The 19,243-nt window shown below is 36.2% G+C and overlaps 1 protein-coding gene across 1 annotated transcript; it reads left to right on the plus strand.

The window, feature by feature from the left end:
* Positions 1–4,146: 4,146 nt before the first annotated feature.
* On the plus strand, positions 4,147–19,157 carry LOC117403358 (serine incorporator 1-like). Its single transcript, XM_034005447.3, has 10 exons — positions 4,147–4,290; positions 9,356–9,517; positions 10,930–11,123; positions 11,795–11,874; positions 13,116–13,253; positions 15,933–16,102; positions 16,189–16,279; positions 16,752–16,896; positions 17,174–17,401; positions 17,917–19,157. Exons 1-10 carry the CDS (start codon positions 4,252–4,254, stop codon positions 18,053–18,055), a joined length of 1,386 nt encoding a protein of 461 aa, XP_033861338.1. The 5' UTR covers positions 4,147–4,251; the 3' UTR covers positions 18,056–19,157.
* The last annotated feature ends 86 nt before the right edge of the window (positions 19,158–19,243 follow it).

Consider the following 19,243-nt stretch of genomic DNA (forward strand, 5'->3'; position numbering starts at 1 on the left):
ATAAAAATGTGTTTTAAATCTATACCGAGCATCAAAAGAAACTTATCACTATTATAACACATTTATTTTTGAAAAAAAAAGGTATATAAATGACAGACATTGACAAAATGTTTTTTTTTTTTTTAATCATTCGATCATTCATTCTTGACCATGACCCGCTTGAGTGACTATGACTGAAGCATATGCACTTAATCACCTAATTAGTGAGACAGTTGTTTGGGCACTGGATATGGAGTGATTTCAGCTGTTGAATTGCAAGCTTGAATAAAAGCAATAAAGAAAATCATAGAAAAAAACCAGTATGTCACATCTGTCAAGAGAGCTGCGCCTTCGTGCAATCGGCATGTTGGAGGCTGGACTAGGGCAGCGTACTGTGGATCGCTGTCTTGGGTGCTCACAGCCACCAATTTCAAACCTGGCGAGATGGTATAACCAGACACACTCTGTCAATGACAGGCCACAAACTGGGAGACCAAGAGTCACAACACCTGCCCAAGATGGACAGATCATTTTGCAGCATCTTTATGATGTCAATTGTTAATCAGCAAAATAAAAAGTCACTGCTCTGCTCTAAAACCGAGTTTGTCATTTTTCAATCACATCTAATGAATTTTATCCAAATATAAGTGATAGGTTTCTTTTGATGCTCATATATAAGTGAAAGGTTTCTTTTGATGCTCAGTATAGTTTTAAAGGCAGCAACAGTGGGAACTTTCCTTACAGGGCTGGGCAGGTCATTCAGTAATTTAGGGGCTTTATAGCTGAATGCTCTACCATCTGTGTTTTTTCAGAATTTTGTAAATAACCTGGCATTCTGTGATTGGAGTGAGCATCTAGGAACATATGGGGTTAAAAGATCATTTAAGTAAGATGGGGCAAGGCCATTTAAAGCCTTATAGGTTAAAAGCAACACCTTAAAATCTATTCAAAATCTGACAGGAAGCCAGTGCAAAAATGTGCTAGCACAGGGGTAATGAGTTCTTGTCTTGTAGTCCCTGTTGAAACTCTAGCAGCAGCATTTTGTAGAAGTTAGACGGGAAATAACATGACTACAAGTAGCACAGAACAGGGCATTACAGTAATCAATCCTTGAAGATACAAAAGCGCGCATCAGTTTCTCAGCATCTGCTCAGGAAACAATACATTTCAATATTTCTTAGATGAAAGAAAGATTTGGGTAACATTTTTAATGTGTGCTTCAAAAGAAAGATCTGGGTCAAAGATCATTCCTAAGTTTCTCATTTTTACTCTAAATTCAGGAGAGAAGTCGTCAAATACGAAATCAGACAAATGTATATTATTTTGTTATTTCTGAGATACCCAAATCAATACCTGTTTCATCCGAGTTTAATTAAAACGTTTTTAAACATCCAATTTGATGTCAACAAGACGTATTCAACATATTCGCAGCAGAGGTGTTACCCTTTTTGAGAGATAGATATAACTGGGTATCGTCAGCGTAAATGAATTAAATTAACTCCATCTCTACAAATAATGTTGCCCACAGGTAGCATATACAAAGAAAACAGAACTGTGCCAAGAACCGAGCCCTGTGGGACCTGTGACAGAGTGGTTGCCGTGCGCAGGTGTGGTAACATCACGGACCAGGAACACAAAACCAAAACAATGAATGGCGGGTGAAAACTGAAACACTACGAGGTTCAGTTATTTTATTAAGTAATAAAACAAACAAAAGATTTAAACAAACACAAAACAAAAGGGCACGTTGGCCACACAAATACAAACAAAATAAACAAACCTCAACTACGAGTAAGTAGCAATCGTTTCTTTGTATTTTCTACAGACTTCTGTCTCTCCCCTACGCGCAGACAGCTGCAGGCCTTATTCTGGCCGAGGGGTTAACTAGCTATTAATTAATTAGCCTATACCCCTCGGCCATATTCTGCACGAGTTTAATAAGGATGCGTGACTGTCAACTCGTTGAATAAATCAGTAGCTGATCAGTCACGCATCCTCACGAGGTTTTTAAAATCAAAAATACAAAACAATAACAAATAATATTGGCAATAACAAAATAATATAAGAGAAACACACCAAATCATAACCGTGTGTGTTAATGCATAAAAATAACATTTGGAGTCATGTAAATGAAATGTTTTCTGTAAAAAAAGAACAAAAAAACCAGCAATGGTATATATTCTTTATGATATAGGGCAGGGTAGATAGAGTGCACCGGCTATTTCTGATTGCAGATTGTATTTGTACACAGTTATATTTAGTAAAATACAGAATGAAAGCACTTTTTGGGACATCTGAATTGCTGCCATTACCGTTTAAACAGCAGGGGTAAAATCCATCCCTGGTTACTGCACAACATTGAGTGGGAGCAACTTGTTCAGTAAGAAGCTTTAAACAACACAGCCCCCATTATGAGCTTGCCTAAGGATTTTAGCACACACAAGAATAGACTTGCTTTTATTCTTTATAGGTCATTGCCCTTGCATTTTCTATTTGCAACAACTGAAGCATTAGCAGCTTGAACCGTGCAGAATTGCACATCTAGTAGTCAAGCAACAGTGGGATTTTGAAATGGACTGCACTGTATAATCCATCTAAATAACAACCATACTTGCACATCACAATTAAAAAAGCAAACACTGACCTTCAATTACAATTACAGATTTCAGCAAATCTTATCCCGAAATTGCACAAAATACAATGGATCAGCGCTGGATCTAAATACTGATGTAATTTAAATGTCTTAAATATGAACATTCCTGAAATAAACTACATTGTTAACCTGTCAACCCAATTAATGTTATATATACAAATAAGACAGTTTACTATTTATTGTAAGATAATTAGCTTGATAATGACATTAAAATACTGCATGATACTGCACAAAAGGGCTGTGCTGAATTTCATTAATATTATAATTTAACTAAATAAATTATATGCTCTAGTTTGCAATTCAAATAACTATTACTTTTCTGAGTTTGATAGCAGCGTTTCATCTGAGTTTGATCAGCGACTTTTTTTTATCTGTGCTATTTAAGTTGTTTATCCACTGAAAACATTCCCCTTAATTTAATATTTAACATCCACTTTAAATATCAAATAATTTGCCTTTTTCTTTTGAAACTACCAGATTTTTAATTTCCCATGTTTATACCGCAGAATATACTGCAGAACCGCAGAGTGCTTGAAGTTACAGATGAGCTTCCAAATATAGATACGTCAAGCTTTTAAAATGTATCAAGAGTAATGAAATACCTTTGCTTTTGGTTTTCAATGTGACTTAGAAAAACACTGTTAAATTCACACACACACACACACACACACACACACACACATATATATATATATATATATATATATATATATATATATATATATATATATATATATACATACATGTTTGCAACCCATCTATATTGCAGCATTCCAGGAAATGATGTTGTTTTTGATGTTGTTGCAGTTATTATTCTGAATGGTCTTGTTTAATTATAGAAATATACAGTTTAATGTAGGATGCTTCAGTTGTAACTGCTTTTCTCGTTGGGTTCATTGTTCCTAGTACAGGGAGGAATAATGAAAGACCATGTCGAGTAGGAGCCAGTGCCATCTAGTGCACAGTGTCCCTCCTGGTGTTTGTTTCAACTGACCAATTAAGCTTATAATAAGCACAGATTAAGTAATTTAGGGTACAGTTGGAACAAAAACCAGGGAAACACCTGCCCTCCAGGACTGGACTTACAGACCCCTGCATTAAATGATGACTTAACTCACTTCCACAGGGGGCTGGGGCTTGGCCATTGAAATGTCCATCATTTACTGTTGCTAGTTATTTATGTAGGGTAACTGTGTCGTTTTATACTGACCTATTTATAAACTGAAGGTTTATTTTAATGTTGTTTTATGCATATGAATAAATGTTATGTCTGAAAATAGTTCTATTGATGGGGATGTACAATTATTTGAAAAACCCCAAGACAAATATAAATAAGTAAATAAATAAAGTCCTATATCAAATGTAGTACACAATAGATCTACTCGGATACTGAAATGGGTAATCAGTTGGTTATAATGTTACATACACTATCCTTTGTATACCGTTTTAATTTCTCGTATCTATCACATCCATTCATTTTTGCAGCAAAAGGTACAGAGGAAATGCATCACATGAGAGTTGCGTCACTGCGTGTCTGAGACGGAAATGGCACAGAGACTGTAAACAATCTGCAGGCAGCGAGCGTCCATTTTTATAGAGACTGCAAACAGAAAACAGAGATGGGGGCTGTACTCGGACTCTGCTCTATGGCTAGCTGGGTAAGAAACAACAAAAAGACAATCTAATAGCTAGATAACAAACAAAAAAAGTTGTAAGATCTAAGTAGTATGTAATTTGTCGGTACCATCTTGGAAGCATAATGCACAAATTCACTATTCAGTAGATGACATCATGTCTGAGATGAGACAAACAAAAAACAACATGGGGCTTCTAGGCTGTGACCTGTTTACAAGCGGTGGCTCGTACGCATAAATATAATAACATTAGTATAATAATGATACTGAAAATAATAGCATGTGGATATACTTGGTTTTAACGTATTAGCGGTATGGGTATTTAAGGGTACTTTGTGGAATAACGTTCTTTAAAGGAAAAAAATAGTAATGTCAGTACTTATAGTTGGTGTGTGTTTATTAAATTACAACTCCTACAAGTCAAAGCAAAATTAACCCACTTTAATTGGTTTCTTATTACCCCAAAAATTCCTTTCCACAAACGAATAAAGCCTGTTGTCCGACAGTAAGAGAAATGAGTTGTCTATTAACCTTCATGAGAGTAACAGAGCTCCACACTGCAAAGTACCATTGTACCTATTGTGAAACTCCAGGGACTGAAAATAAAACCGAGGGACTCCTGACATTATCGCTGGTTAGATGTCTTAAAAACTCTGTAAAATGCGGTTTTGCTTCTTTATATTTTTTTGGTGCAATGTACATAACCTACCAGATCACTCCTGTCAAGCCTCGCCCTAGGCTTTGGTTAACCTCGGGGATGTTATTGTTCAGAGAATCAGACGCATACACATAGAAGAATCAATAATAAACAAAGACATAGGAACATTTCGAAAAAGAACAATTAAAAGAAAAACGTAATGTATAGAAAAAAAGAACTGACAAAAACTTAGTGCTAAATAACATTAATATCCAGAAATATACAGTTGCTATCTTTTTTAATGCTTTATACCTCTGTGTTTGCTTGTTTTAAAGGCCACCGTGATTATAGTGATGTTGTTTTCAAGCTTCAAGTCTTTTTTCAATGTCCTGCAGCATCAGATGTCAATTTTGGCAGGTGATGCCCAAAAGCTTCTGCCGACACATTTCAAAAACGTGGCCTGGTGGATTTATTTTTTTAACCATACAGCCACATAGTTTTTAAGTTCTTCTTCAAATTTTTATTTTTGAGATTTAACCTGAAGGTCAAATGTCAAAAACTTTGTTAACTTTACTGCCACATTTTGACCCCTCTAACTTCATGTGTCAATTTTTTTCCAGGGAAGGGGGAGGGGGTATATATTTGTCATGGAAAACTGTAAATTATTTTTTGTTATGGTTTTGCATTTAAAATGTCATTAAAAAACAGAGTCATTCCGTAGACCAGGGGTCAATTGCAAAGTACCAAATTTAGTCCACTTGATATGTCTAAGGCTGTATACACAGGCTAAATGTGGTTGTGAGTTCACCTTTTGCTCTTAATACGGTTTGTATACACACGCAGTTCGGTTACAAAGGGCAGCAACAACCACACTAGTTAATCCTTTTCAGAGCAAGTACTGAGTGCGGTTACTAATTCAGTTTGGTTAGTTAATGCGCACTAACTGTGTGTGTGTATTACAACAGCACTAACACAACCATAGTTGGTGCTCAGTGGATTTCTGCGCAAGTAATGATGTCATTGTTTATCAGACATTTCCGTGTGATAAACATGGCTGAAAAAATATAGGTGCCTGATCAGCCAAGGTGATTTTGTAATATTGATGAAATTCATAACAATGGTAAATAGTGCATACATATAATATACTTTTTTATTTAATTGAAGTACAGTTGTATAATTTGTTGTAAGAAAAAAAATGTATTTTTGGTTTTGCAGCTTAAATAAAACAATATGGGTCAATTTGTATCCCCAAACGTAACAGTGCGACCGCAACTTGTTTTTCCAGTGCACCAGGAAATGTCTCAGTAAATGACAAAGCTGTATACGACCCCTTAGACATTTTTAATCCAGTCATTTGGCAACCACTCAAGTCGTTCCCACCAGCCTTCTGGTCAGAAGATCGCCCAAATGTTTCGATCTACCGTCATGGTACCGCAGATCCTCACCACTGTATTTAGCAGTGCAGAAAAAGCAAAACGGCGTCTCCGCTGGTTTTGCAGGAAAAAGTATAGCTGCGCTTGACGTGCTCTCAATCGATTACGTACTGTACTTTCTTCCAAAAGCATAAACAAAAACAGCCTCCATGTTGTCACACAAAACCTCATGATCGGCATGTAATGATGGCCCGAGTTCAGTGGTTTGTTTAAACAGGGAGTCACTCACTTCAGTAATGAAAGGTGTGTGTGTGTGTGTGTGTGTGTACAACAAACAACTGCACCGAGTGCCGTTTGTAAATATGGTTGTCGAGCCAACTTCAGTGTGTGTGTGTGTGTACGTAGCCTGAATTGTGGATTAAGCAGTTTAGTCCACTTGATTGGATTAAAGTTAGTACACCTTATCCTGATTGCAGTGTACCACAAGTTAATAATCGCAGGTAGATCACCTGCTAAATCAGACTAAAAAATATCCTTATTGCAGCATAGCAAATCATATTTGTGATGATCCTGTTCAAGTGTATTAACTTAGGCTATGTCCACACTATGCCTTTAAACCATATTAGTTGCCTTTAAACTGGCTTAAAAGTGCTAAATGTGGTTTGCGTCTACATTACGCAGTGTTTAATACTGGACTTGAAACCACCTCAGGGGGTAGTCTCAAGTCCGGTGCTAATTAGATTGCATCAGGTAGTGCAGTTTCTCAGAAGTGTGGATGCTGTAATACCGAACTACATTATTTGTGTATGCAAAATGCTTTATGAAATATTTGACTAGCTATCAGTGTACACTCCGCACTAGGTATTACTTTTTATACTTAAAAACAAAATCTGTCAGGACATCTCTGTTAAACTAGTGGGGAAAATAACAAAAGCAAAAATGAAATGAACAGCTTTTTCTGAGTTTAATTATGAAACAATCAGCTCAAGTTGTTTAGGGACGTCACCTGATTAAAAATAAAACCTGAAAACTTCCAAGTCCTACTTTTGTGTGTGCATTTAATTTTCCAAAAAATCTTTTTAGCAATATGGACCTCTATAAATATGGAGCATAACACGTTACTTTAAAATAAAATACAGTGCATAGTGGGATACTATCGTATCCATGTCCACTGTTCATTGCACTGCTTGGAACTGTAACCAAACTATTTTAATAGTGTGTGTCCGCATTAAGCCTGACTAAACATGAAACGGTACTTCAGTGTGGACGCTTTGAGCTGGATTAATTAGAATGGTTTTGAGTACGGTTCTCGAGATCGGTTATGTAGTGTGGACAGGGCCTTAGTACTATGACTAATTTAGTACGGTTCCTCGTCCTAAAGCATTTTCTGCCTAAAATTTTTTGTAGAGGCAGCAACATCTTTCCTCTGAAATGACTTTTGTGAAGTAGGCCAGGATGTTTTTTCTTATTAAAAACTTGTTCTTAATTGAAATACATTTTCAGCTTAAGTTTCATATTGAAGCTTGTTGTGTACTACTCATTCAATCAAACCAAGTAGAAATTTGCTTAAGATGTTTTTCAAATCAAATAAGCTTATATGTGTATAAAAAACTATAATAGAGTTGCAGTCGGTGTCATCTTACTTTAAAGGCTACTGTACCTGAAATCGTAAGGTAATTTAAAAAAATGTTGCTTATACTCTCCCAGTTGTACTGGGCACTGTTGACTCTGGTTAACAGTACTTGCTTTTCTTTGTTTGTTTAACACTCCTTTAATAAACTACAAGTTGGAATTCTAGGTGCAGCACTGTGCAGAGATGCCATTGGTACTGGTTGTGCTATTTGGTGCGACTTGCATGTATTTGTAATTAATGTGTGCTCAGTAAGTACATATTGAACATTTTACGCTGAAACACCTGCCAAATGTTGTTGTCTTGCAATTACTAAAACCTTAACTTCACAACAGCAAGGTTTGCTTGTTTTTTTAGCGCTTCTGAATTGTAAAAAAAATAATTAATAATAATACTGAAGGAATCGCACATTTTCCTAGTTGCTCCCATATATCTGCAACTTTCAGTGCAGGAAAATCCCGCAGAGATATTTTAAGACTGCAAGCTACTGTATTTTTCACCCAATTTAGAATGCCTAATTTAGAACGCTCCAACAATCTCTAAGGAAGTGGGTGTCAGTGACGAAACCACTATGAGCCGCATTCTGATTAGTGCTGTATAAAATAAATAAATAAAAGTAGTGCTGGATATTTGAAATGCCGCAAGACTTTAAGAAACTTAAGTACACTGCAGTAAGTAAACAGTTTTGAAAAATAAGTGTTGTTTTGCAAGTGGTGACTTGCTTTATAAAGAAGAAATGGACCTTCTGGTTAAAAAGAAAAGCACCTTGCACTGACGAGGCAGCTGATTCTTCTGCTGCAGGCAAAACAAGCTGGAGCTTAAGAACGGTGAAATTAGTTGTTCAGTCTGCAGTCTCTATGGAACTGTAAAGTTTGCTAGCCGCTGTTACCAAACTTCTACATGACATTCTAGTGGCAGTACACACAACGCAGCTTTAAAAAAGAAATGCAAAGTAGAAACTTCATGTCAGGCAATGGCAAAAGCAATGGAGAGTACTCGGTCTCACAGTGATGAACAGCTGTTAGGTCTCCTCAAAGCAGCTTATTTTAAAGCAACACCAGTGTAAATGATGATGCAGTAAAATATATATTTTTTGCCATTTCCACCTAAAATGTTGAAATCCCCCCCTTGGCTGCAGCATTGGGGGGAAATCCCCCCAGCACACAAAAGTGAAATTCAAGCCCTGATATATACAATTTTTTTGTGTTGCTTGAACAACCCTGAGCACCAATTTTGGTGTAAATCGGAAATGGTAGGGGATTACCTGTTGGGTGATTTGTCTCGGAATGACCAGTAAACTACTCTGATACGGCTGCTATGATTACACAATACAACCCAAAATAGGAACAACTGTTGTGCAGTGACATTTATTTATAATATTGCTGATTGAAATGAAACAGATTTGTTTTCTAATGTTATGGAATTACATAACTTGCATTTCTTTTTTAGATCCCTTGCCTGTGTGGGAGTGCACCCTGTCTGCTGTGCAGTTGCTGCCCCAGTGGAAACAACTCCACAGTTACTCGACTCATCTATGCATTCTTTCTTCTCCTGGGAGTAGGGATTGCTTGCATTATGTTGATGCCAGGAATGGAAGGACAGTTAAAAAAGGTAAGGTAAACTACAGGAAATGCTGCTTTAACTGCATTCATCTTCCAAACTAAAATATCATCTGAATTTCCTGCCATTCTTGGAGAATTTCTAGTACAGTATCCATCACTTACACCGTCCAGGGTTATTGCCGGCAGCCGTTTATATTGGGCAAATAGCGTTAGCCATTTGCCATTCCCCATTCGCATTGATTTCAATAACAAAGGCATCGTTTATACCAGGGGTGGGCAATTCCGGTCCCTGTGGGGCTGGTGTCCCTCCTTGCTTTTGTTCAAACTTTGCCCTTAGTTACTTAATTGGACCAATTATTGGTCTAATTAAGTAATTTAGAGCACAGTTGGAACAAAAGCCAGGAGGGACACTGGCCCGTCAGGACCAGAATTGTCCACCCCTGGTTTATACCGTGTTAAGCACGCCGTATATTTCGGACAAACTCAGCTGTTTGGATCTCGTTATGTACCATTCACATATATTTAAATAACAAACGCACTGCTTATACTCTAGTAATCGCTTTTACTAATCCTCCAATCAGCTGTTTTCACCTTGTTACCTTGCCATTCACATAGATTTCAATAAAAAGGTGCACTTTACTGTAGTAAAAGCTTAACAGATCAATCAATCAGCTGTTTGCACCTCGTTACCGAGTGATTACCCCTGTACTATACCTTGGCTATTTAATCCATGTATGCAGTGTCGGATTTATAGTTTGAAAAAACAGTACTGACTGCAACACAACAAGCAGTCTAAAGAGAAAAGCGATGAGCATCAGCACGAAAATTCAGTGTTTAAATAAAATGTCTCTGTTAGATGCTGTGCGCTTACTAAAGCATGCTTGGAACTCTGTCAGTCAGCAAACAATGCAACATTGCTTCAAAAAAAGCTGGGTTTTTTGTAGTTAAGAGTGCTGATGAAAATACAACCGAAACTCAAACTGACAACACCAGAGGAGATGTCAAAGGAAGAATTCTTAGCAAATGTCACCTTGGCGACCAGGACGCTCTGCCTGAAACAGACACCGATACTTTTTATTACATTCGGAGGTTTTAATACATCTTTTTTACTAATGTAATGCGTATATAAAGATTTAACCGTATACACGCGTGTTTGTTTTGATTACTGTACTGGTGATTGGGGGACATTTTGAATGTCAGGTTATTGTGTGGGAGTTTATACCATCCATCCCTTACTGGGGGCCAATCACGTTAACACAAACGCGCCCATTCTAAGTGGTGGCAACTGTACTAGAAATCTTCTACTTGTTGAAGCATTCATTTTTTTTTTTACCAAAAAATATTAGTTTATGTATGTCATTGATGCAATGGGTCAAGCATTGCCTCCTTTGTCCCCTTGAGGTTGAATGACCAAATATAAGTAACTCATATTTTTAATGGGATGTTTGTTTTTTGCTCAAGATTCCTGGATTTTGTGATGGAGGCATGGGGACATCAATTCCTGGAATTCAGGGACATGTGAACTGTGATGTCCTGGTTGGCTACAAGGCAGTGTACCGGATTTGCTTTGGCATGTCCATGTTCTTCCTGCTCTTTTCATTGCTGATGATCAAGGTGAAGAGCAGTCAGGATCCAAGAGCTTCAGTACACAATGGGTAAGAAAGAGTATTTCCACTAATGCATAAATATGTACACAAAACTGAAATGTGCTAATTTTCAGCAAAGAGATGGTATGAGTTTGTGCGTCTGGTTTTTAACCACGGTCCTTGGGGACCCCTGTGTCTTCTGGTTTTCATTCCAACTGAGCTTTCAATTACTTAACTAAACCCTTAATTGAACTAATAATTAGCTTAATTAGGCCTTTTAAATTATTGTTTGTTCTGAAACAGTTGGAGATTTCAACTTAACATAAAATGTTGTAAATAACTTGAAATATGCAACTTTAAGAGCTGAGAACAATTAAATAGATGTAATTAAGAACATTATTAGTTCAATCAAGGGCTTAGTTAAGTAATTGCTAGCTCGATTGGAATGAAAACCAGAAGACACTGGGGTCCCCGAGGATGGGTTGAAAACCACTAGACTAATCAGGTCACTAATCCTTATTTATATATTTATACAAAATGTATACTATATGCAACACTGCAGTACCACTAAGTGAAACTGTCCCAGAGTCTAAGCTTCAGTATAGGAAAGTTTTGCAAATAACAACTTTTTATTATTCATAGAAACTGACAATGAAAACACTGTTTTTAAATAAAGTCTTGCAAATAGGACCATATGCATCTTTAGTTGTGTATTTCACAAGCTCTTAAATTTTTCCCAGGTTCTGGTTCTTTAAGTTTGCATCTGCTGTAGCCATCACTGTTGGAGCTTTCTTCATCCCAGAGGGGCCTTTTACCACAGGTAATGTAGGCTTCTGTAGTCTTTTTCAGTACCAATAAAGAATAGTCTGGTTGTGAGTGGTTTCTGTTCTGAGCACTGGAAAATCAATTTTTGAAATGTCATTTGTATCTGTTCACTTACATGGTTAAGGGCTGTAACACATTTGTAGCCTATGATATTGATTCTTTTTTATGGGGTTAATTTTGGATTACCTGGAAATAAAATAGAGAATTCAGCTTTACTGCAAAAATCTTTTTATGATAGTTAACATTAAATAAAAAAACAAATGAAATGCAGTTCATTAATGTGAATGAAGTTCATTGAGGATAATGTTTCTTCAACATCAAGATTAAGAGATGATTTAGGTGATGCAGTTCTAATATTGCGAATGCTAAAAGTAGAACAACATAAAAAAAAAAAAAAATATGGTTTGATCGGTGTGATAAAGTAGCGCAATTGTCAGAATGGCCAGCCACTTACCAACACTCATTCAATGAAAGTCACTGACATTTGTTATACGTTTTGGTGTCTTTTGACACTTATTTGTGGCAGCAATAGGAAAGAAAACAGAAAATAAAACCTAGCTCCCTTGGAGCTCTGACTAAACTTAATATTGTTCCTGTAACTGTCTCGGGAAAGGATGAGCCTTTTGTACCTTAGTTCAAACAAAACAACAGTCTTTTGTTTATAATCCAAAATTGTAAACCCAGTCCAAAATACAGTTTGTAACACGGTTGGTCAATATTGTAAAGCACATTTAAATCAAACCTTCACAAACAACTTTCCGGTCCAATGTCATCATCACTAAAAAGACGCAAAAAACAGGTCTCTAGTCGTTTTTTCTCCGGAAAAAGCAGAGAAAACCATTCAATGGTCGAGTGAGATCGATAGGAGCCGAGAGAAGCCAAAAAAAAAAAAAAGGGGCATATCTCATGAATACAGATAGCCCCTGCATCACATAGATAACACAGACATAAACAAACAAGATAGCTGCTTGACTCCTATGTATCCCTCTTCCTCCCAACAACACACCCTGTCCTTTTATCCCTTCCTGGGTTAACAGTAATGGGCTCTTATAGTCTGGCTGATTGGCAGCCATCTTGACTCCAGGTGATTGTCCAGTAGTTACCTTTGAGCTAAGATGGCTGTCAGTTACACAAGCCTCCAAGGGCATAGACGCTTCGACTTTCCAGCCTGTGACTGCGTCACAATCGGTGTACAGATGGGACTTAAAGTAAAGGTCTTTTGTTTGTATCCCACAGTGTGGTTTTATGTCGGCATGGCTGGGGCTTTCTGCTTCATCCTGATTCAACTGGTCCTGCTGATTGATTTTGCCCACTCCTGGAACGAGTCCTGGGTAGAAAAAATGGAGGAAGGGAACTCCAGATGCTGGTATGCAGGTAAGTGTTTGAAAAATAAGAATCGGGGAAATACATTTCTCCAAGTGTACGCTGTAGCAATCTGTCAAAAAAGTATTTAGATACCAATATTGTTATACAATGTAGCTCATACAGCCTTATTTCAATAGAATATACCATAGATCTCTAAATACCTTTTAACCCCTTGCGGTCCTATGTCGGACCTGGTCCGACATTGCAATTTTCCCTTTCCGGTCCAATGTCATCATCACTAAAAAGACGCAAAAAACAGGTCTCTAATCATTTTTTCTCCGGAAAAAGCAGAGAAAACAATTCAATGGTCGAGTGAGATCGATAGGAGCCGAGAGAAGCCCCCCCAAAAAAAGGGGCGTATCTCATGAATACAGATAGCCCCTGCATCACATAGATAACACAGACATAAACAAACAAGATAGCTGCTTCTGCATCCAGCGCTCAAAGAGTATCACAGACATTTGCAGAGCTTTTTTTAGATGTTATAGTAATAAAATAATGACTTGGATCGCATTATTGAGGAGTTTGGTGATAAAACGAGTGATCAGGAGATGATTTATCGGTATGCACTACTATCAAGAGGTACGTCTGCTAAGAAAAGAAATAAGTATGTGAAAAAAACAGCGAACGAGGGGTGGTGCGGGGCTGGAGATGCAGTACTGAGTGTCCTGTTGATATGCAGTGCCTTTTAACTAATAAAGAATGTCCCTCTTTACAAATCAAGACATTGTAGAAAAGGTAGCTCTCTCACAGTAGCACCGTCACTGGAACAGACGTTGAAGGACAACAAACGCTATTTTACATCAGTGTTCCATATGTACTTTTTTTAATCTGTTATTTCTCCTCCTATAAAAGGGTGTCTCCAGTACTGTTTAACATTTTGTCAATTTAATTTAGGATATAACAGGTAATATAATTAATTATGGCCTGTGCATTTAATTCATTTTCATAATATTAAAAAAAAAGTTTAATTAGTACAGTACCATCAAATGAAGGAAAAAAGTCTCTCGCTAAAACATGAGTTTAATGCTAATCACAATTATTCATACATTTACAAATAAGTCACAGACCTTATGAAAAGAGACATCGAAACATATGCTCTCTCTGAAAATGTGATGCCTTCTCAAAATAACAAGAACTAAGGCAAGAGTTTGCAAAATAACTCGTAAACATTTGAGTTTACTGTCCTTCAGATTTCCTCTCCCCAGGTATTATTATAGGATATGTCCAATTAGTCCCCTGTTCTTGTTATATGTAGGCTATTATTTACACTCTCTCTGCATTAAAGTGGATATTGCAATATATATTTAAAAAAAGACTTTGGCGTTTATATTCCATGTATAATAACTGTGAATACATATTCATCATCACCAACTCCTAAATAAAGAAGCATATTTTATATTCACTGTGTGGCTATTTTCACAAATATCAGTTTAGGTAACAATAATGCCATACTGTTAGTTATGGGAGGCACAGTTTCATGGCTTTAGCTATCAGAATGTGCCTATGGAAGGCATGGTATTATAGAACACCAGGTGATCAAAGGTAAAATCGTGATCCCTTCTAGGCTAGACTAATAAAACAGAAGCAGCAAAAAGATGACCCCTCATGGATTTAGCAAGAATAACTGGTTATAAAATAATGCTTATAAAAATATTTAAAATAAAACTGCAAATTCTGAATATTTCCACATTATCTTGATTTAAAATCACTACAAGCTCAACATTTCTTTTTTTCTCATATCCTCGACAAACGCAGGATATCACAGTAAAAGAATCCCCTGGGTAAGACAAAGTATTTAGGAACGTAAAATAAATGTAGCATAAACTATAAAATGCTTAGTAAGAGTTATGTACTTTTAAGAGTTTTCCATCTTAATTGATATAAAGTACGGCTCAAGGGGAGGGGCAGAACACCCAATCTCTTGCCCAAGCCCCAAACACAAGCTAACCAATAAGGACGTTACACGGGAAAACGAAAACATTCCTTTGCCTCAGTATAAAACCACGAATTAGAGAGCCATGTTATGTCCCCGACCTGAGAAGAAAAATGATTGAGGTTAACAAAGTCGTTTGAGATAGTAAATGTGGGTTTGGTGTGATTTGGGCATGCTTTGTTGGAACGTCAGTATATACTAAGGCTGAATTAAGAATCAATTGTTGCCTAATGCCTTGGTTTTATCGAAATGTTGTTCTTGTGTAATATTGACTGTGTAATTGTTTTGTTTGATTTTCTGAATGTATTGCTGTGTGATTGCATCTTTTAAATACATTCTGTTGTTTTGAATAGATTCCTAGTAAATGATTTACTCTGTGTAACAAACACGAACTGTGAACTTTAGATCGAGTAGTTATAAGAATGTATTATAATTTGTAAATCTGGTGTTGTTTTCAGAGAGGTATCAAGGAACGGTTTAGTGATTATTCCAGTAATAATTTCAACAATAAAATACCACAATTTTGGAGCAACATTATTTACAAGTTTAGACACTGGTTATAATAAAATCTGAAAGGCAGCTTCATGATAATTTACTGTAAGAAATCCAGAGAGTTTATTGTATTTATTGATGTTAATCAGTTGGTCAGTAACCAGCCCTGGGTGAAACCCCAAGCTGGATCAATGTAGTTGAAGTTGAAGGAGGTTTTAAGATCATTGCAATAAACTCCCTTTCTTTTGTTCTGTTTCCAGCCCTCCTTTCTGCTACAACTTTGAATTACATCCTGTCCCTGATTGCCTTGGTACTATTTTACGTCTATTATACCCACTCTGACGGCTGCACTGAGAATAAAGCCTTTATCAGCGTTAACATGTTGATCTGCATTGGTGCCTCTGTGTTGTCTATCCTGCCCAAGATCCAGGTACTGAAACTTTCTAATTTCCATTCTCCTTTGAGATTGTTACTGTTTTGTGGTGCCTATATTCTTTTTTTCTTTCCATTTCACAGGAGTCCCAGCCACGATCTGGTTTGTTGCAGTCTTCCATCGTCACTTTATACACCATGTATTTGACCTGGTCAGCCATGACTAATGAACCAGGTACTGTATTCAAGACTACCTGTTGTACAATTCAGTTTTTATTTCCACAAACATAGAAATATACAGATATACTAGTTATTTGGGGGTGCTCTCATTGGGCAAATCTTTTTTTTTTTTTTTTTTTTTTTAGGAACCTTATTACAGATCAAGCTTTTAGACTTTATTTCATGGTGTACTTAAAGTTAGTGTTAGTTGTTTTAGAAAATAATAGTTTATTGTCTATTTTTATGTACATCTATAATATAAATGTGCACTCTTCATTTTACTACTCATCTCTTTTTTCCTGTAATTTAGTAATGTCTTCAACATCATATGTCAGATGTTGCCTCACTTTATTTAATATATATATATATTTTTAAAAAACCATTTGAAGAACAAACTGTTGCTTTTTGGCATACATATTCCTCTGGAATGTGTTTTTTTTTTTTTTTTTTTTTTGCCTTATGTCTTTCATGTATGTGTTTTTTTCCAGACAGAAAATGCAATCCTAGCTTGCTGAGCATAATTGGCTATAACAACACTGGCACTCCAAGCAGCCGTGGTCAAGTTCTTCAGTGGTGGGATGCTCAGGGAATTGTTGGCCTGATTCTGTTCTTGCTATGTGTTCTCTATTCCAGGTTGGTGCTTTTAGATATCTAGATTTCCTTACTCATATGTCCTCAGTGTGTTATTAATTGGTATGTTTACTAGAAGCTAATTCCTTGACATTTTTTCCCCCCAATTTTTTTAATTTTACATTTGTTTTGTCTTTACTTGTTCCTTTCATTGGTCCTTTACTAACCCAACCAAATTTCTTCTTTTTTTTCCTATGTTTATATTTTTAGTGGTGCATGTTGTGATACATATGACTTAGTGAGTCTAGAGTACTAACTTCAACATATTTTCTGGTTACAGCATTCGCAACTCCACCAACAGGCAGGTAAACAAACTGACACTGACCAGCGATGAAACCACGCTGATAGAGGAAGGAGTCAGCAGGAGCGATAGCTTTGATGAGGGAGATAATGTGAACCGCGCAGTAGATAATGAAAAGGATGGGGTTACTTACAGCTACTCCTTTTTCCATTTCATGCTGTTCTTAGCTTCACTGTACATCATGATGACACTTACTAACTGGTACAGGTATGTGGTCTTTGCTGCTTCCAGCTGATGTTTCCTTTTTCATATTACAACTATAATTTTATGTGGCACTGCTATCCTTATAGTGGCTTTTTAAAAGTACCAAATAAATAATTATAAAAGTTTATATCTTTTTGCATTGTCATTTCCTACTTTCTAAAGCTGCATTAGGATAGCACCGCCATTATTTAAATATAATCCTAGGGTATGTTATTTTTAAGGTGTGGATATTATGCAAGTGGCCTATGTTCAAGTCAAGAAAAAAAAATGGTGAGAGATGATCTCTGTAATGAAAGAATGCTTGATGCTAAACTTGCAGCTGATCCTTGAGATATTGAAGTTTAACATTTACTTTTAAAGGAAAGGTTGGTAAATGGAGATTTATCAGCATGTATCAATTATTCTTAGTATACATTAGAGATGAATTGTGATCTCTGCCAAATACACTTAACTCGGACCATTCCCATTGCCTAAAGAATGTAAAAAAAAATACATTTCACTTCTGATTTGTTTTACAGCCCTGATTCTACCTATGAAACAATGACCAGCAAATGGCCGTCCGTGTGGGTGAAGATTTCCTCCACATGGATCTGCATTACCCTGTATGTGTGGACTCTTGTTGCTCCACTGGTTCTTACAAACCGTGATTTTGACTGAATAGGAATACATTGTTACCATTTTGTGCTTGATGCTTTCCTACCCATAAAGTAGTTACAGTAAACAGGATTCAAAACTGAAACAAATTTGTAAATATGCATGATATCATTGTGGTTGATCTTGCATACTTGTTTTACTGCATGTCTGAGAATAGTTATAGATTTCACATATAGAGACTGAATAAAGGTAGTATAAAGTTAAAACCTTGATATGTTATCAAGAAACTAGTCGATTTATGAGGGATGGGTCAAGATCAATGTACTGGAATGTAGAATTTCTGGTTTGTTACGCTGATGTTTGGCAAGTCCTGTAAGTGATTAAGACGGTGAGAAGGATGGATGAATAAAAAGTGACTAGTTGTATATGAAATGCATATTTATGAGGTAGGATAATATAAAAAAATGTAATAAAGGGAATTTACATTTATTTGAAATAAGTGAAGTACTAATTATCTGTGTAGATTTTGTTTCAATGCACTTGTGAGGTGTAAGTGCATTGGCATACTAAAAAAACAACTGTCTTATAAACTATTGTATAATATCTTGACCTGTAACCTCATTAATTATCCACAGTATTAAGTTTTTACATTTGATTTGCTGTGATTTGTTTTGTTTTTGATTTGCTGTGATATGTTTTGTGTTTGATTAGTGTATTTTATGTTTCTACCATGGATTTTAACTTGGTATTGCATTATAGATGTACATGTATTTTGTTCAATAATATAATTGGAAGTGACTTGTTTATTATTAATATTATTGTCTGCAAAGCAGCTCTATTAGTATTACTGAAGGAGAATACTTTTGTAGTGATTTTTATTTATTCAGTCATTTTAAAGTGACATTTAGTGCCATCAAAAAGGACACCTTAAGACTTAACTGATATGTTAATACTATATAACTGAATTATGTGAATACAAATCTATAATTGTGTTTAAGAACAAGCTCCTGACAGTGGTGGCTTGGGTACAGTTGTCAGTTTAGGGGTCAGAGTTGAAAGAAATGGTTAAGCTACACTTTCAGAAAGATATGACATTACTGTTTCATCTGCTTGACATGTAACTGTTGTAATCCTTTTGTCATTAAATTATTTTAAAGGCAAATCATTTTTTGTAATCTGTCTTGATTTAACAGGTGGCTGCAGAATACATAAGTGACTTTCTACAGATTTAAATATAGTACACAGATAACA

Source organism: Acipenser ruthenus, chromosome 5, assembly GCF_902713425.1.
Source record: "Acipenser ruthenus chromosome 5, fAciRut3.2 maternal haplotype, whole genome shotgun sequence".
Taxonomy (NCBI): domain Eukaryota; kingdom Metazoa; phylum Chordata; class Actinopteri; order Acipenseriformes; family Acipenseridae; genus Acipenser; species Acipenser ruthenus.